Source organism: Poecile atricapillus, chromosome 3, assembly GCF_030490865.1.
Source record: "Poecile atricapillus isolate bPoeAtr1 chromosome 3, bPoeAtr1.hap1, whole genome shotgun sequence".
Lineage (NCBI taxonomy): Eukaryota > Metazoa > Chordata > Aves > Passeriformes > Paridae > Poecile > Poecile atricapillus.
The window spans coordinates 15,516,660-15,536,786 of NC_081251.1; the positions used below are offsets into that span (position 1 = coordinate 15,516,660).

At 45.6% G+C, this 20,127-nt stretch overlaps 1 protein-coding gene across 1 annotated transcript in view; it reads right to left on the minus strand.

Annotated features, from left to right (window-relative positions):
• Window positions 1-16,551, minus strand: part of GRHL1 (grainyhead like transcription factor 1) — a 40,889-nt gene extending 24,338 nt beyond the window's left edge. The window contains exons 1-8 of the mRNA XM_058835225.1: window positions 16,440-16,551; window positions 13,256-13,442; window positions 10,202-10,272; window positions 8,337-8,727; window positions 7,496-7,572; window positions 6,521-6,677; window positions 5,925-6,036; window positions 4,889-4,983 (exon numbers count right to left, since the gene is read on the minus strand). Of these exons, the coding sequence (XP_058691208.1) occupies window positions 4,889-4,983; window positions 5,925-6,036; window positions 6,521-6,677; window positions 7,496-7,572; window positions 8,337-8,727; window positions 10,202-10,272; window positions 13,256-13,442; window positions 16,440-16,486 (1,137 nt within the window). The 5' untranslated portion in view covers window positions 16,487-16,551. The remainder of the gene's footprint in view (window positions 1-4,888; window positions 4,984-5,924; window positions 6,037-6,520; window positions 6,678-7,495; window positions 7,573-8,336; window positions 8,728-10,201; window positions 10,273-13,255; window positions 13,443-16,439) is intronic.
• Window positions 16,552-20,127: the final 3,576 nt, after the last annotated feature.

The window sequence follows — 20,127 nt, forward strand, 5'->3', positions numbered from 1 at the left end:
ACTTAAGAGACACCACAGCATCTTCCGTTTAGTAAAAGGGCAGCAAAAAACTCTGTCATGATATTCTTGAGCTCAGAATGCCTGTTGCACTCTCTATGTATTCCCTTTTAGTAGAAAGGGTCTTTTCACACCGAGCATCTGGCTTACAATGCCTTTTTTTTTTTTTTGGAGGGAAGGAGTAGGAGGACAATAGAACCCTTAATGTGCACTGACATCATTTTTGGCTACAGTCCCATTACCCAGCCTAAAGTAAGCCAGACCAAAGACCTCCATGGGGGCCCTTCTCTGGGAGCTGCTGGAAGCAATGCTGTGTTTCAGAAGGGACCCGTTGGGAAGTACAGAAAGGGGTGCCCCAGCACAAGGGCAGGATCCTTGCCCTGTCAGAGCTACAGAAACGGGCAGGGAGGTTCTTGCAGTCACTGTGCAGACAAGAGGCCCCAACCCTCCTGCTCCACAAGGCAAGAGCTCAGACAGGATTTGAGCAAAGCAGGATCCAGCAAAGCCAGTTAACCCTGGGGAAACCAATCTGTCCAGATTGTTCAACTGCCACTGACCTGAGAGCAGGCCATGTCCCCAGGCCAGAGTTAAGGGACAGAATTTGCTTCACAGACTAACGGGTAATAGAGCAGAGATAACAGGACAACAACCAACATTATGAAGAGCAGTATGAAATGTGCATTTAACCGCACATATAGTGGCAATTTTCATTAAAAGACCTTTATAAGGTACCAACCAAGAAAAGAAGAGCCTGCCATGTTGTACAGACCTGGGAAGAGATGGATCCCTGCCTCAAAAACTCATGACCTGAACCTACAACCATTTCTTCTGACTGACATGGGGGACAAAGACACAGAAAGGCCTGCAAGGACTCCTATTCCCTACTTCCGACATCCCCATATTTCAAAGACAGCCAAGCCTGTTCAGTCAACAAGAAGGGGCAGACACCTCTCTCTAGAGAAAGCCGCATCCCAGCTCTAGACTCCTTGTCCTTAATGAAGTCATAGACACAAAAGATGACGAGCCTGTGTTCAGACATCTAAAAGCTTCTTTGCAGGAGAAGAACCCCACCTTGACTGTCTGCCCACGGCAGACATCCATCATGGGGTGGGAAACTGTTTGAAGTCTCCAGAAGCCTCAGGGTAACTCCAGCATTACCTGTTGCATGCAAGTGAGTATCAGTTACACATCTCATCAGACCCATCAGATCATGCTTCCACTCAGGCAGGATGGCTCCTGATTGAGTAGCTACACTGGCTTTCTTAAATACCCCATTCAACAACTCACCAGTTCATAAACTAATTTTCTAGTCCACCCTCTTCCCTTTTCTTCTCACAAAACATGATTGTCTCCTCATCCAACTATTCCCTTCCCCTGCTCTGCCAGGTGATGGGATCAGACCTCATCTCTTAATACAGGTATCTGAAAGCCCACCTGAATCACTGCTTCCACACTCCGCAGTGGCTCCTGACAAACTTTCTAATCCTGACCTCACTCTTCTTCAAATCTCAACAGCACCACTTCAGGGCAGGTTGCCTCCTTCAAAGCCTGGCCCTCCTCCCCACCCTCTGCTCCCTTCACTGTCTCAGACCAAGGAAGCTTTGCATCCTGGGCCCTTTTCCAGCTTGAACACTCTCGCAAAGATCAGAGAATACTTAAACCAGCCTCTGCTATGTAGCTGGTGCTTCCAGCAGCTCCTGTGATGTCCCAAAGCAACAGAAGAGGGCAGAGGGGAGCTGCCAGAGAGAAGCACATTTTCTCTGAAATCCACAGACACGGTGAGGTCCCAGAGTGGGAAGTGTCTGTCATGCATGAAATACTCCTGGTTTCTACACCCAAGGGCTCACGAACAGCACACCAACGCAGGCAGCTGTGGGACAATTCCAGCCGTGCAGAGCCAGGCTTGTCTGATGTGTCCAGTGACCAGAGCCCCGGCCATGCTCTCGGCTCTCCCAGCACAATGCAACTGGGAAATGGGAAATACCTGTTACTGAGGCCATCTCAAACATCCTTTTTGTGTCCCACAAATCCACAGCTACAAAATTCACACAATTTTCTTCGCTACAGAAGGAGCGCATGACCTGTATGAAAGAGCGTTTCTTCACCAGAATGATGCAGTTTCCTGAAGTGCCTCAGTGCCCCAAGGGCACTGGCAAAGCACTCTCAGGCAGGTGCCACCCTCCTGAACAGACACAGTGGCAGAGGTGCAGTATTCCTGTACATCCCCATAAGACAACAAGTACCTGCTCCCGGAGCTGCTAAGGGCAACTCCTTGTGATAATATGCTATTTCTGCCTTAAATCTGACACACTGCGTGTCCAAAGGAGTAACTACATCGGAAATTCCTGACCCAGAGCCTCATCACCTCCCATTTGACATGGCTGCACAGGATCAAATCATTTCCACAGCAAGCTGGAAGCAAAAGCAAGAGGGAAATGGAAGAAGCAGCAAGCCCAGAAAAATCACCTGGCTCTGGTCCAGGTAACTCCAGGACTCAGGAAGCAAATTTCTAATGATCAAGGCTTGCTGGCTGGTTAAACATACTGTCTATGCAGCACTTCTGCTGCTATTAAGTATAAAACACTGTATTTATTACTATGAAGGAATTTCTGTAACATTAGACACTCAGCTCTATCTATTCCCTGCTTTCGTCATATACTTTAAGACTGCTGTCAGGGGTTGGGAGGCAGGGAGGGAAAGGAGAGAGCAAGAGCATACAAGGTAAATGAACCATGCAATAAAAATTGTTGAAATTGGCTCAGACATCTCCTGATAAGATCACAGAAGTTGAGAAAGAACTGCAGCTCTTCTGGTGAGAAATTCAGTCATTGACAAAACACATCCACTCAGGGAAAAAATGAAGTTAAACAGACACTTAAGCACACAAAACACTTACTAAAAATGCCAGTTCTTTAGATACTGAAGTCAAAAGTATTTTTGTCTTAATACGATTCTGACCCCAAGAGTGAAGGCTTGCACATTTGGTATCAACAGTCCCCTCTGAACGTTCATATAAACCCGGACTCACAGCATATGGCTCTCACACACTAAGATCATTAATCTGGAAGCAAATTTACCTCTGTAGCCAAAAAACCAGTCTGTTTTACAGCTCCCCACACCACTTCATCCCACAAAGTTCAGCCTCAAGGTAAAATACCACCATGAGGGTCCTTAGATCTTTTCAAGATGCTATTGGCAATTTCATTATAGACTGAAACTACTCATTCAGGGGTCTGTAGAGTAACTTAGCAATAACCACCAGGTAGGAAGGCATGGCTTTCCTTGGGGCAGCCTCAAAGTTCTCAGCACCAGCTGTGAGCTCCTGGGTCAGTGGCCCATCCCTACTGCTGCAGAGTGGCTCAGCCAGCAGAGAGGCAGCTGCAGAAAGTGCTCCCAGCTCCTTGAGGACTTCATATTGTTCTGTCTGCATGATCCACCCTGTGTGCAAATCCTAAGCCTTTGCATACCTCATAGACACTGACTACCTGGGTTTGTTAAATGTTTGATGGGCTGTGGCAGCAGGATAATACTTACTGACTCCTGACAGCTCTTCTGTTTGTTCACAAAGTGAAGCACTTCATGTTCTACAACTCAAGTCAGCCTTTTAGCATCCTCCAGCAGATAAGGTCCTCCCTGCCAGCCCTATCAATCTGACTGAAGTCAAATCTGGTGAAAAGGGAATCCTGGCACCCAACACCAGCCTCACAAGTAATGCCCCACACACTGCAAAGCAGTACTTTCAGCAGCAGTACACACACAGCTCCTACTGCTGTCTGCTATGCATCCCAAACTTCTCCCACAGAGCTGAAACCTAACAGCAGTACCGATACAACATTTTCTGCCCAGCCCTTGTGCAGGACAGAGCACAGTTTGTGGTGATGCAAGCTCTATCCAGTGACACCAGCCCTTGCTTCTACGGCAGAGCGGAAGCACACACAGCTCCAGAAAAGGACCTGTGTTCTTTGCTGAGAGGTCCCATGCCCCCCCAAGCCAGGCTCTCCCTAGACATGGCACTCTGCAGCAATCAGTGGTTTTCCCCATGATGCCACTGGTGACTACTGGTACTGCTTGCTGGTACCAGTTATTAGTACTGTCAAGGAAACAGCCAGTCACCAAAGACAGACAGAAACCATTCCCAGTTTTTAAAGAAAACCCAGGCAGTAATGAAATTCTCAAAAGAAAACTCCTTCGCTTTGACTCCAGCAACTAACTAGTGAGGAATGCCTTTAGAACTGAGTTGGCTCCACACTTTGACCTGCTTTTCTTGAACCTAGAAGATGTACGAGCCTTTTCCAGAAGCCAGAGTGGCTCAAACAGCTGCAGTTAGCTTCTAGCTAGGAAAGCTTCCTGTACTTACACACCTACAAAAGCACCCACAGTTCTGAGGAAAGATCAAACCAGAGTTCACCAGGAGGTTGTTCTAGTTTGAAATAGGTCACTGGGTGTTGGGATCTGCGGTTTAAGCAACGCATGCTTTGGGAGCTCAGAGGCCACAGCTGCTCTCTCTTTGGTGGAAGGCAAGCCTATGGCTGGAGCCTGAGCTGCCCCCCACCTCCTGGGGGGATGCTGGGGGAGGCTGCGCTCGGTGCCAAGCCCAGCTACGCTCCATCACACCTCCTGCGCCACTCCATCGGCTCAGGACACGCTCAGTGCTTCCTTCTGTCAGTACTTGTCTCTCAGGTAGGCCCTTCTGCCAAGAGCCCTAGAGCAGTTGCAAAGCCCTCCCAGTTGCACATGCAAACCCTCTTAAGAAATAGCCAGAAGGTTTTGCCTAATGTAAGAGCGTAAACAAACTTGTTACATGCTAATCACCAGGTAGGCCACACACCCTTCCCTTCCCCCAGCCCCTGAATCTGCTAAAAGGACAGGAAATATAATCGTGGTCACACACCTTTGCTTCCTCGTTGATGTCCCAGGTGAAAGATATGGCATTGTACGCGATCTCCTCAATGTTGCTGATGGTGTTGAAGCTCTCCTTGTAGTCAGCTGTCAGAAAGAAGGGTTCAAGAGGAGATATCACCTGAGTCCTTAATCAGGTTGAACAGCCAGAAACTAACCCTTCAGCAGCCCCTTGGGGGCAAAAAAAGCTGAACTGTACCTTAGGAATGAATCTTGAAAGAGGCTGGAAATGGTTCTCACAAAAAAACCCTCAACAAACAGGAGGGAGAAAAATGGAACTTGCCAAAATTCTAAACTAGAAACTCCAGCAAGAAAGGCAGATCCTAAATATCAGGTGTTCTGTACCATAACCTGCTATGTGTGGGAAACTCTACCCTGTATGGCAAGGACATAAGCTCTCAATAAAACTCCTTCAATAACAAACAAAGATTTGCATGCGCGTCTGCTTTAAGTGCCAAGTGATTAATCCCTGCTTTGATTCACAGAAGGAAGGGACGAGGAGTAACCCAGCCTTCAGCAAGAGAAGGCTGGAACCCAGCCAGCGCCAGCCTTGTCTGGAGGCAAGTGGAAATTTGCAGTGTTTTCTTTTTTTACATGTACCAAAGACGAGTTGCGAGCAAAGCTGTGGGAAGGAGGATCATTAGTCTTGCGGTATTTCTACAAGGATCTTGTCCTTTGAAGAAACACAGTATTTAGGACAGCCACTGCGACCACAAGCTGTGATTTAGCTACAAGCATCAGGACATTCTAAAAAAACCTGCTGTCTGGAGGGGACTGCTGGATCTCCCAATACAACACCCTAAACCCCACTAATCAAAATCCTCCAAAAAATCAGCCTCTTTAATGAGTCCTAAAAACTACAGCATTAGCTCCAAGCAATCACAAACCATCTCTGGGCTTTCAGCAAAGCTATGGATAGCAGAGAAAGTGATTCAGAAGTTCCTTAAAATAACAAATCTTTAGCAGAAAACTGAACCTTGCCAAGGAATTAGGTCTGAAGTTTGACATCAGCAATGAGTGCTCCTTACCTATGTCAATGCATCTTTGTTTGGCTGTGTGCTGTCTTGAATGCCAGTATTTCCAGTGCCTGAGCTGATCTTCTCTTGTTTTGTCTTCAGCAAACACAACCATAATGACACTCTGAAAGGAGAGAGGGAAAGATTAAAAAAAACCAAACAAAACAAAACAAAAAAAACCCCCACAAACCCAAAAAAAACCCAAACCATGAAAGAGAAATAGAAAAAAGGCCAGAGAGTACATTTGGTTTGGAGCTTTAGACTTTTCCATGTGAGGCACACCGCTGCCAAACAGGAAGGCAGACAACAGCACTTTCTGGGTCATAAACAGAGATGAGCAGAACTGCTCTCCTAACTAGAATTCAAGGATCTCATTCCAGGTGTTGCATCACCTTTACACAAGTGCTGACACCACTTCTTAACAGTCTGAGCTGGGATGGGTTGATCTGGCAGTAGGTGGACAGCAAAGGAACGAACACTGACGTAAGAGCACAGGTAAGCTGGCCTTTATGCTGGTGCTCTGGTCTAGATTACTGCACTTTGGGAGAGTTTAAGGTTCTCATCATACACACCCTCCTTCCCAAGAAACCACAAGTGCTGTCACTCACTCGGACTTTACTGATGGGGTGATGGATTCCTTCAGTGCTGCTGACTTCTTTCAGCGTGATTGGGTAAAATTGACCTTTATTCAGGTAAGTCATTGTGCTGTCCCCAGGCTTCTGTCGGAGGGACTTGGAGGCTTCCAGAGTGTATTCAAAGTTATTCCTATAGAGTGAAGAGGGTAGTGATTGCTAAGGCATTTTCCTGGAAAGCTGATTAAACGTTCCACATTTAATTTGGAGAAATTCCAAAGTCGTTAGTTGACTCATTATGCCATCAACAGGCAAAGAAGTTGCAAAACAGGATGAGCCCCTTCTTCAACCATTTCCTTCATGAATGAACATTTAAGAGAAGTTCTTGGCAAGCTAAATCCTAAGACACATCAGCAGGCAAGACTGGAAGGTCCCAATTCAGGCTGAGAGCAGCAAGCTGCTCTCACGGAACAGAAAAGTATCTATTAGCAATTTAATTAAAATCACAAACTAATAACCTACTCAGTGGCCAGCACCCTCTTGGTCAACTGCAACTATCAAACAACTAATTTACTCCCTGCCTCTGGAGTTCAGAGGAGTTTTATTTTTCCTAGTTCTGCTGTAGATTTCCAGCAGACTGAGAGCAAGACAGGCAGACCAGGGAGGAGGGCACAGCTGAAAGCAAACTCCCAGACCACTCCCAGGCAGCACTGCACCTTCCCATGGGACACAGACGGTGCAAGGACCTTAACTGAAGCTGGATGGTATTTCCAACCTTGCAGGTAGTTTTCCTTAAAGTATTTGTTTTCTTTAAAGATACAATTGTATATTTAAACCTACAATTTTCAACTGTGAAATTCAAATAAGCAGACATAATTGTGGGTTTGAGATCCACAGGTCCCCACCAAATCCAACTGTGACTCGGTGCAAATTGGCATGAGTTGTACTGCTTGTTCATGGACAACTAAGAGAATAGGAGGATATGGGCAAATGAGGACCTTAAATCATTACCCAGAAATGCTGTCAAAAACATAATCTTCTGAATTCATGTTGGCCATTCGGAGATTCAGCTCAGTAGGAAAGAAAACCTGGAGTAGACGAAACAACAATTAACACTGCAGCAACAAGAAAAGTCAATATTAAATAAATACTCCTTACCACGGAACTTCTGTCAGGCAAATTGCTCACCAGAGGACAACTGATTTTTGGTTTGAACAAACAGGACACTTGAACAGTGTTTTAATCTAAAACTTTTGGGTGTCAACTAAGTACAACATCTCATGAGCCTTCCAAGTCAGCTTAAGGCAAAATTTTAACGTTTTCCCAAATCTCAAAGGGCATAGCTACACAGCTCCTTGAGGTTTGGCTTAAAAATCAAAACATGGTTACGCTGCTATTTTCAGTTGGCATCATAAAACAAAACACACAGATTTTCTCACTCAAGGCCCCTACATAATCCAGCTGTTTTCCATGGACACATACCACACCTAGAAACTGGCAATGAGAAACCTTACATACAGTCACTTCAGTTTGATACCTGCAAAGGCACCACTGAGTGCTGAACTCTTGCAAAACTTGGCTGTATGGATTGAGATAACTATTTCCACACTCTGCAAGCCAAAGCCTCTATCACTAGTAAGATTAGTCATTTGCTTTTGATAATGATTTCATGTTGTGAAGGTTTTATTTACTAAGTTTTAATTATGCACCTTTCCGAGAAAGTTTTCTATTTCTAGGGCACTGGACTGATTTCTGGCTTATGTAACAAGAATAGTTAGATGGAACTGGATCTCTCCATCCAGATCAAGAGACAGACACACACACACACCACACACACTGCCTCTCTTGATACCTCTTGCACACCCTCCTTGAAAGTCTCCGAGAAGGTGGAGTCTGGTGTTCGCCTCTGGGAGTTTTGAGGCTGGGTGTTGGAACTGAACTGGTCAGGATTGAGGTTCCTGTCGAAGACCACCACCCGCTCGGGCGGCTCGGGGTGGTACACGCTTGGTGGGATGCCCACAGCAAAGCCATGGGGCTGCGTCTCCGTTTTGATGGAGTGGGTGGGCATCGTGGCAATTGAAACGGTGACCGTTGTGTCAGGGGTGGTGAGGTGGCCTCGCTTGTCCATGCCCATCTGGGGGGTATGTGGAAGGACAATATTGAAAGGCACATTTTTCAGAACCTGGACTCTGTTTTCTCCAGCAGAAATGAGGGATTGTTCTGTCACATTTGGGATGCTGTTCCTTAAAAGGGCAAAAAGAAATCAGGCATAAATGATACAGCTTATTTTCTCATTAAACAAGAGCTAGAAAGGCTTTTCAGCCTTTTGGACAAGCACAGCTGACACAAACTCCTGCTTGTGAAGAACAGCTCAATCCTAACCTGAAAAGCTGAGAAACTCTTTTAAAAAAACCCTTAACTCCTATCCCACTGCTAACCATCCCACCTTGGAGATGAATTAGGCTGGAGCAAAGGGTGAGGTTCACAGCCCAGATCCTCCCTGCTTGGAAAGCAGCAGTCCAAAACTAAGCACTTCCCACCACACATTGGCGCACACAGGCTCCACAAAGCTACTCTATGGCAGAGGGAGAAGGACTAACAGCCCAGGACTGCACACCCCTGGGAAGCGCTAATAGGAAAATTACACCCCTCATTTCATGCACAATCTCCCAAGAAAATCTGCACCAAGACTCCTGGGAGTGGTTTGCATAACTTGCTGCTCTCCACCCCACCACACTCATTTCTGTCAGGACAACACCAATCTGTGGCTGAGCAGACCTCATAGCTAGTAGCCACTAAGTCAGCTGGCTCTCCCTTTCTCCCTCCGCACAAAGTGGTCCTGCCCTTTCCTTTACACCAATTCTCACATTCCCCTGCCTCCTTGGTAAGCCAGTTCAGCTTGCCTGGCTGGCAGAAAACTAGCCACCTTTTCTTCCCCTGTTTGGTGATGGATCAGTGTGAGACCCAATCTGGTTCAAGAGAAGCAGTGGAAACACATGGCTGGGAACCAGCCTGCTCTACTCAACAAGTCAATCAATCAGCTCAGCCAGACCACAAAACCTCACTTCAGGTCCTTAAAGCATTCTAGTTTGTCCAAAGGAAGAGGATGGTAGGAGTGGAAGCCTGGCTTGAGTAAACCTCCCATTTGTTATAGTCACCTAATCAGTATCATCTGCTTGGGAGGCACAAGAGAAGGCAGGCAGGTAGAGGAAGAAAGATACAAAGTCCCAGAGGATATAAAGGAAGTCCCCAAACAATACAAAACCAAATCACAAGCACTTTGAAGTCATTCCAGGCTGGCCCATGCATGAAACAGCAATTCTACTGGTACCTGAGAACAAAAGTCAGCAGAGAGCAACTGAAGTTACTGCATGAAAAAAGAAAAGTGTCACCAGTGACCGGAGCCTGGGGGAGTGCTTGTGCTACCAGGCTGTGCCTAATGTTAGAAAGCAGCTTTTGCCAGGCTGACTATATAACACCAGCACACTAAAACCAGACAGATGGCATTAAGCAGCAGTTTGAGCCTCAACTCCCCACACCATGGTTCAATCCCCATCCTGTTTCTGGGGCAACATCGAAATCAGGGCCACAGAGTAAAAGCCAACAATTTCTCTCCTCCAGCACATCACCACAATGCAGCAAGTTACCTTCTTTCAGCAGCTTTAATGGTCTAGGAGGGAAGGGAGGAAACAGAGAAGCAATAATAAAAAATAATACCTTTTGCTATGGTCTTGTTCAGGATGTTCTACCTCAGGCTTAGCTGTTGAAGATCTCCTCTCCCTTGGAACCTGGGAAATTTAAGACATACTATAATTCAGTTCTTCCTCTCATACAAAAAAAATAGCTCCTTAAAATTTGGTCAAATTAAGGAACTCTTGTTTTGGATGCCAGTCATTATTTGCATTACAGCTTAACCCGTGTTCACATGGCTTTGGGATGCCGGGTCAACCCCAAGAGATGCCCCATGGATCCCTATGTGGCCAACTCAGTCATCTGTGTCAACCCTGAGCTCTTGCCAGCACCAGGCACAGAAAACAATCCATCCATGATTGCCATGAGCACCAGTACTGGGGTGAGCAGGACCAAGAGATTTCCCAATGTTTGCTGGCAGTGCAGGTTCTCTCCTCTGCAGGCTAGCAGAGTTGAGCTTGCTAGATGAGCTCAAAGCTTATGAAAGGATGCTGTTCCACAGCCACTTCTCCAAGGACATGTGCTTTCTAGGCCATTCCCTCTAAGACCACTTGAGGCTCGCCTTTCTCCTCAGTGATCAGGGAATTTGGGGAACACCATATCCAGTAAGCATATTGAGATACTACAGCTCATATTTGTTCATGGCCACACAAAACACTCTGGCCCAAACTATATTAAACCTTTTATAAACAAAATGTAATCAGTACTTTGGATTTAAGACAGGTCAGTATTGCTCCTTGTATTTTATGCCAGGATTTGCCCTGAAAACACATCATCAATCAAACAATGCCCACACACATGCCATTTTCCTGGCTGCACCACAAAACCAAGGCACACAGGAGAAGGTGAGCTCCTGGAGCTGTGGTGGCTCAGTTCCTTGCATGGAGCACATAATCAGCACTGCAGCAACTCTAACAGCTCTTGCAGCTGCTGGCACAAGCCCGTGGTGCTCAGGTTCACTCAGCCACACAGCAAGCCCACACAAGCTCTCCTGCCAACCCACACGTAAGGCCCAGGACTTTTGTCACCCTCATCACGCCTCCTGAATGAGCAAAGCAAACCTCTTCTGGTGTATGTAGGGAGGTGTGAACTCCCATCACTCTCCTTTACTGAAGCCCACTCAGACCCTGCTTCCATTTGCCAGCCTGGGTCCAGGGTGGGGAACCACCGCTTCAGCACGAATGTGAAGGCTGAGGACACACCGCGCAAACAGCGTTCTTCACTATACAGCCCCGCCTCAAAACTATGTCTTCGTTCTTACACAGAATCTGGAACCCCCAGAACTCTTAGATTTCCCATAGTAACCAGCAAAAATTTGGAGAACCTCTAGCTGGAGACTGCTGGGAGGCCAACACTAACTAGTCACAGCAAAAGAAGGGTTTTCCAAGCTACATTTGGTCAACACTCTCAAAATAACTTTTATCAAAAATTTGTTTCCTATAAGGCCTTATTAAGCACAGTTGAGCAAGCCCAGTAGCCAAATGGAAGGAAACAAGTTTTTTGGTTTTACTGTTTTGTTTTTTTAATAGGAAGGTGATCTCATCAGCTGCCTTTAATATGCAGAGGGGGCGTATTAGAAATGCATCAACGTCATCCCTCTATAATATTATGCCATAATAGTCCTCAATAAATCTTTCAACCTCCAGCCACTCTGCTTTACCCAAGTGTGCAGCACACCTGTTCTTCCACCAATTTTTTCTGTACACCCACCGATAACCAAACATAAGAGGAAACCCTGAATTAGGCATTAATGTACAGTAAATCCCTTCTGCTTTGCCAAGCATGAAGGATCAACATCAAAATTCTTTTTGTAATCTACAGGTTTAGAAATCAAAATTGATCTCATGGATTAAAATTGTTCTGGTGAAAGCATGTTGTTGTTTCTTTTTTTTTTTTTTTTTTTCCAAAAGCATAGCAAGCACAAAGGAGAAAGGCAGTTTTCTCACAAAACTAGCTGAATAACATCCACATCAGTAAGTCTGTGGCATTTTGTTGTATGTGTGTGTGGAGTGTTAATCTCCACATCAAGCATTATAAGAATATTTCAATATGTAAGACATGTTCAACTCTTAAAAGTGCAGGCAAGGGTTTTGTTTGCATCAGGCCATCTCTCCTAGTGCTTGAAGAACATAACTGAGGCTGGCAACTACACTCCCTACTGTTTAAAGACACAAGCCAAAGTGCCAGGCAGGAGAGCCAAGTCAGCCTCCTGGCCTTCCTGCATGCTCAGCAAAGAAAAAACAGGCATCTCCACCTGGTGAGCCAGGTCACCGTAACACAGACATCTCAACACAAGCAGGACCCCTCCCTGCCTGCTGGTCTCCACTGACCTGGCTAGAGATAACTACCCTAGCTTATACTTTTGGTATTTGGGAAACAGAGCTCAGCAAAATGCAACCCATGCAGACCAGAATGTTCTCTGACTGCTCAGTTCAGCTATGAGCATCTAGGAAGGCACATGTCTCTGAGAAGACCATGAACATTGGGGAAGACAATCACTGCTATCAAAGGATTAACAGATTACAGCAGATGAAGCTCACTGAGGGTTACAGGGATGCAGACAGCAACTCTTTCAGGTAGACACTTCTGCCCAACATACCACCAAAAACCTGTAATTGGATCTTAATATCAGCTGAGCCAAAAGTAATTCAACAAAGCTCCAGCAAAAGCTAAAGGTCCACCAGAATAGGGATCATGTGAGCAAAAGGAATTTCTTTCTCCATGTATATTTATATTCAGACACGGATATGATCCTAAAGTGTCATTCTTTATGACTATTTCTATAACACATTGCCTCTTGCAGAACTTGGGGTCAACAGAAAAAGTGCTACTCAAGTTGAAAAGTAGAAAAATGCCACTTAACTTTTACATCAAGATCTAGGGGAATCATATTTTAGAGAGCTAAAAATAAAACAAATTTTCAGAATGAGAGACCTAGGGTTTTTTCCATTTAAAACCCACATTGTTTAAAGCCCTTGTGATCTGTTCACAGCTTCTGCAAAATCCTTTAGCAAATGACACCTTTTCCACAAATGGAACACGAGCTCTGCTGGCTACCAGAACGAACCCATGCCAATCTACCTTGTAATAATCATAGAGCAGTCCGAGGGCAGCTGCACTGTCTTCATCCCCATTGATGCTCATCATAGCTTTGGTAGCTGCTGTGAGGGGATTTTCAAGAAAAGTTTTCCAGGCCTCATCTTCATTGGTGTAAGGACGTCTCTGAGAGTAGAGAGGGTCATTCTGAAGAACCAACACAGGTCTTTTACTTGAATCATAAAAAAGAAGAAATAAAAAAAGCCACCTGTTAGAACATATGAGAAACATCCTTAAAGTTCTTCAAAATTAGATGTCCCAGTTTCATGGGGTTCATATTCTGATTCAGTGTACTGCAAGGATTAGTCAACACAAAAAGCCTAGAAACTTAATTCTGATCTCACTCATGCTCACAGTAAATCAGGATTAATTTGACCAAACTCAGATGGATTACACCAGCCTCTACAAAAAGACAAAGCCATGTAAGAGCACAACTGACCTGCTCATGCTCTGAATCCAACCCAGAAAGAGTTACTTTCTAGCCAGCCACCTACAAAGCCCCCAGCACATCCTATGTAATAATGCCAAGCTACAACCTGATCCAATTCCCAGGTGCATTAGAAAATGTGCATTAATGAAACATCTCTTTTCTACAGTGCTTTCAAATATCTTTACTCTCAGAAGATATCTAAAAGCACCACCTAGAAGCTACAGATGACATAGGGAAATTGGTAAAGGGGAGTCCAAATCAATTTGGCAGTGCTTTTTTCTGACAAGGGGAAAAAAAAAATCAAAACAACTTACTGCCTGGTTACTATTGAAATAATCCAACACACTAGTTTGAAACACACTCATATGAGTGAAGAAAAAGGAAAAATCTGAGTTATTCCCTTTGTGCTATAGCATATATATATATATATAAATATATTTACTCTGAACATTTGGAGATCGCTAGGAACCAACAAACTCCAAAATGACTTGTACATTCCATCCACAGACAAAAGCAAAACATGTAGAAAATGTTGCCCTGACAGCCTAGACAACTTAAATTTTTTTGGTTCTATTGGTAAAACATATGCTTCATCTTTTAAGTCAGCTCAAGCTAATGTTTAAATCTGACTTTTAAACCAGTTCAGTTTTCTTTCCAGTACAAGTTTAACATTAGTTTACTGCAGATGGACAGGGGGAGAAGAAGAGGCTTTCTTATTTCCCTTAATAATCACAAAGTTGACATTTTTAGTGAATTTGCCATAGCTAAAACAGGAAAATAATTATTTAAAAGCAATTAACTCCACAAAAAGCCCCTCACCACCTTCACATCCTTTTCCTAGCAGGGAATCCTTCTTTTCATCTATTTACCCAGATACATTCAGAGACTGAAATATACTAAAAATACAAAAAGTTGTGAAATAGAAAGTTATGAAATACTGTAATCACTATAATCAGCTTAGCAGTATCCTACATTTATCATCACCTTCTACCAAAAAGATTGCAAAGCAAATTACGCATTCAATGCTTTATCAGTTACACAAGTTGCCCCACTGAGCTGCCATCAGACACCTTGGCTGAGCTGAAGGCACTGAAAGCAAGTGGGAGTTTCCAGGACTTGTAGGAGCACTTCATGGCTATAAATCAGTATTATGTAGTTGGAAGAAGAGCAAACAAAAATGACAAAAGAGACAAGTTCTTGCACCAAACCCTTTCCTTAGGTCTTCCTATGTACTTGTGTACACACTGACACAGACAGAAAACGCAGATACCTCTGGTATTGAGGACAGCTACTTTCTATCAAAGTGGGTTGACCCACAGAAGACAAAGCAGCATTTGCTTTAGGGACAAAGTACAAGCTCCTGTTCTTATACAATATGATAAAAGAAATCTCAAACATCCATAGCAAATTGGAAAATCGTCCAGTTAAACTCACTCACAGAGAAAAAGGCGACTGAAGTAACTTGAGTGCAGTTCTCTTGATCCATCCCAGCTAAGCTGAAGGGCTAAATCAGACTTGCTGAACTCAGAAGACCACTGTAAGCTGATTCCCTCCAGCAGCCCAATACTCACATGGGAAGGGAGAATCATCAGAGAACCAAAAATACCGAGAACAAAAGCATCAACTAACCAGAAGCCTAGAAAATGCAAGACCTATGTATTTTTGTATGATTTCTGTGTCATTTAAAGACACAAATTCAATGCACATTTCCCTGCAGGTAACCAGCCACTTAAAAAAAGCACAGAAAAAGTTGTCTGCCAATAAAAGCGCAGTGTTTGGCAGGAACTCACTCCTTTAGAACCACAGCTTCTTTCAGGAAAATGAGAACATATTAATAAGAGGAGGCAAACACAACTTTTTTTCTTAAGTTTCAGAAGGTAACTGGCATGCTGATCTCTTCACAGAGTAGTAGAATTCCAGCGGAGGCAGAAAATTAAGTTTCATACAGCAGTTCTAACAATTTTCCAATTTTACTTTCCACATGACCACAGTGGAAGCAGAGAAATTGTACAAAAACCAGACTCTCTCTCTTTGCCTGCGAGGCTTCCCCAGTCTGCAATTCTGTGCTCAGACCACAGAAACTACTCCTCCTTCCTTCACGATCCAGGACCATGCGTGCAATTTACCCGGTGACGTTCAGAGCTGCCCAGCCATGCTGTGTCTGCTCCTGCACCGAACACACCTCTAACGCTGAGGCAGCACCGAGGATTTCTGTCACTGGCATCTGTGTGCCAGAAAAGCAAAGTGCCTCTACCCAAACTGCTGCTCCCTCATCTACTAAGTGCCATCGGAAATAAAAACACCTATGAAAAATCCTAATCACAGGCATGAGTTAGCGAGCTGCTGCACTAGAGTCCTCCTCCTAGAAAGTAGCACGCTGAAACTAAAAGTTTGGTTTAAAATCCTACACATTCCCTAGGAAAGGAGGGCATTTAAGTCACCGAGCTATTCAAAATATAGAAATTTTCAAATCGATTCACTTCACAAATCCCAAACGAGTTACCCCGTTTTCTGGCACTTAGGTGTCCACGGCCACCGTCAGCAGATGGACACGGTGTCATGTGCAGCAGCAGACCCGACTCCTTAAACACACCCTGGGATCGCTTGAAGGCGACGTCTCGTATACAACACCACGAAGTTAGAGAACACACGCACCTCGACCTCAGTTTAACTCTTTCAGGACCCAGTTTCGGCTACTCCGGGGTCGCCGCAGCCGAACTCGCCGGCAGCCGCCCTTACCTGCCGAAGTCCACCTTGCCGGAGGGATGCGCCTCGTAGAAGTCCATGGGGGCCGCTGCGGCCGCCGGGCAGCGGCGCGGGGGCTCAGCCCGGCTCCCTCGGCCCGGCAGCTCCTCCCGACGGCGCGGCCGCCGCCGCCGCCGCCCGCATTTAAGGCGCGGCCCGGCGGGGCGGGGGGCGGCCCCACGCCTCGCTGCGGGTGTCGGGTTTCAAAGCCGGCCCAGCCCCGGTGCTCGCCCCGCGGGGCGGGGTAGCCGCCGGGGTCGCCCCGCTGCACCTCCGGGGCCCCCCCCACGAGGATCAGCCCCCGTTCCCCCCGCCATTCCGCACCGCCCCGCCGCAGCCTCCGGGTACTCCTCCGAGAGAGGGGAGCGAGGGGGCGGACCCCGCGAAAGCGGCTTCTCCGGCCCGGCCCCCGGGCGGCGAGCCCCTCTCGCCGCAGCCCCCCGGCGGGGCGGCAGCACCGGTCGGACCGGACGCGGTACTTCTTCCCCCGCCCGGCTCACTCACTTGTCGTAGTCCTGTGTCATGTCTGGCGGAGGCAGCGGGCGGCAGGACTGGCCGGGCGGGTCGGGAGGAGCAGCGCAGCGCACCCGCCGCTCCGACGGGTTTTCTCGGCTCTTCTCGCCCGCTCAGGTGCTCCCGCAGCCGCAGGTGGACGCGCGCCGCGCCGCGCCTCCCATTGGCTGCTGCGGCCCGAGGGGCGGGGCCGCTGCGCCCCCATTGGTCGGGCGGGGCCGGGGGCGTGGCCGGCGCTGTGAGGGCTCCGCGGGCCGGAGCTCTCGGGCGGCCTTGCGCGGGGAGCGCCCTGGTATCCTTCTCGTGCTGTAAAGTGTATTCCATTCTTCCGCTCTCCCCTCCCATCTAACTTGATTTCTTTTTCATGTACTGCACTCACATTTAGGAAAATCTGAACTCGCCACAGTCGTATGAATTGTCTTTACTATAGTCTTAACCTGCGCCACAGAAGGTTTAGGTTGGACATTAGGAAGAATTTCTTGGCGGAACGAGCGATTTGACATTGAAACGGGGTGCACCGGGAGGTGGTGGCCTCCTTGTTCTGGCGGTTTTAAAGAAAAGACAGGATGTGGCACTCAGTGCTTTAGTCTAGCTGACAGGGTGGTGTTGGTAATAGGTTGGACTCAATGACCTCAGATATCTTTTCCAACCTAATTGATTCTGTGAATTCGCACAAGCTGCTAAAGGGCAGTAGAACCGCGTGTTATTTGTTGTCTCTCAGATGAACCCGGGTTTGGGGAGCAAGGGACACTTACAATGTGGCTAGTGCTGAAACTGCATCAAAATGCTCCAGTGTAACACCAGCAACAGCATCACAAATATCAGATTTATCCAAAGTGGCATGCATGAAGTTAAATCAGACAGATCTCGAGTTTCTCCTTGAGAAATAAAGGTGGGAGGTTGCTTGTCTAAGTAACAAGTTGAATCAAACCCATATAGCAACAGCGCTATCTATCATATGTCAAGATGCTTCAGATAGCTACTGTAATTTAAAAGCAGGCTCACTAATAAGAGGTCTCTCCTTCTAGGTCAAAATCTCTTCCCTATTTGTACAGGATATACTCCAATGCAAAATTATAGAAGAACAGCCAACCAAAGGAAATATGAAACTGAAGACAAACTTTAACTAAGGGTCTAATCCTGGAAGTTGCTTAATATCCTCTGAGTGGATTACAGTTATTGTACTAAAAACAAAATGCTTTGTTTGGATCTGCAAACACTGCCATTAGGATGGCAAAAGATAAATACCAATACTGAAGTCGGAGCGTGCTCTACAAAATTATATGAACTGATGTAAATTGTTCTTTATGACATGCAGTTAAAAGTATTCTATATTTTGAACTAATCTTTAAAATCTAATTCAAGATTACATAGAAGAAATTTTCTTATCTGATCTCATATATGAAAAAAATACTGTCATCTGATTAAGAGGTTAGGAAGTTACATTTTTCCAAACAAGTATAACTTGCTTTGTTTCTGATACAAATTACCAAACCAGCTCAAAATCTCAAGTACTGGGAAGGCCTGCTGACATTCTTGGGTGTCATTCACTCCTCATGCTCCCTGCTTCTCTTTATAGAATTCTGGGATGTGCAGACGCGACAGCTGCTTTTTGGCACAGGTGCACACTTTTCTTTTACAATAAAATATAATACTGCCCTGTAGCCATAGGTGACCCAGATGCAGGATGTGCTGGAGTTCAGTCACATGTTTATATTGCACCCCAACTGCTAAAATCTTAGTGATGTGCCACACTTGATATTTCTACTTAACTTGAGTTCACCATGATTTTATTCCAAATAACTCAAAGCTGTTTGTCTCTGTTAAAGGGATGCCTTTTCTTAACAGCCTGATCCACCGATGAAAACTTGGTTATCTCCATAGCAATCGCTTCCACATTCAGGAGACAATGATATAAACATGGGATTGTGACACCGCTGACTAATCTGCCGGTCACAATCTAGACACTGCAACACCACTTGTAGGTGTATTTATGTGATGTCACTAACCAGGTTGCATCACCACCAAGTAAAATCAGGCAAGAAGCACAAAGGGATTTAGCAGAGCTTTGGCTGGGGCATAAAGCTATGCCAGCCTCGTGGGGCAGTGCTGTGGCAGGACTTCCCTTGCCCTGTGCTGACTAGCTTTCCCTCCAACTTCATCTTTCTCTCAGCCCTTTCACCTCGAATTCACTGCTCTCCTCCACCTCTCACGCCCTTCCCTTAACCATTGCCTCAGTCCTTCCTTCAGTATTCTCCTTCCCCTCTTCATGCATTTGTTTCCTTTTAAATGAATCCCACTCAAAACATGCAAGGAACCCCACCACACTCATACATCATTGGCACTCATCGGGCTGAGCACTGTCCCATCATGCTTGCCCCTCTTCACAGTCTGTCTTTAGGCATTGCTGTATAGAGAAACTGGGATTTATTCTGGACAAGAATTAGCTACTGTTATGACTTACCTAACAAATATGGGTTTAAAATCTCATACCTGATAATTATCATCTACATGCTCTGGTCATTCACACCTGTGTAATAAACAAACAAGTTGCATCAGGTTTGTGGCAGTACTTTTGATTTCACAAAACACGGCAGGGAGTCAAAACAAGATACTTTTTGCTTAATCTGAAACCCTAAAATACAACAGCTGGGCTGAAGAGCTGGATATAAAGAGCAGAGAAGCTCCTATGCTTTACATTACACAGCACACCAGGCAAACTTTCCTTCTCTGCCAACAGGCCTCTGGTCGCTAAGGGTAGACCTGGCAAAGTGAGCCCAAAGTGATCACTGACTCTTGCAGAATAAGCCTGAAGTCAACAAAGAGCTTAAAAAGAAAACGAAAGAAAAGCCCAGACAGAGTTTTCATTAACTCAGTGGAAACTAAGGCTAAAGAAACAGTGGAAAGACATAGACAAGTGACAGTGGAAAAAGAAGCTGGAAATGCCTTGTAAGAAAGAGCTGGAAAAAGCTGAGGGGGAAAAGGTATAGTAATAAATGAAAGCACAATGTGTGAAATATCAAACAAAGAAACAGTTTGCTTTCTGCTTCAGTCATATCCCTATATGCAATCTTGCAAACATTCCTTAAAAATTCTCCTTTTTGATTCTGTATTTATCCCTAAAGATAATGTAAATACTGTTAAAAGGATACAGACAACTAAGGGTCAA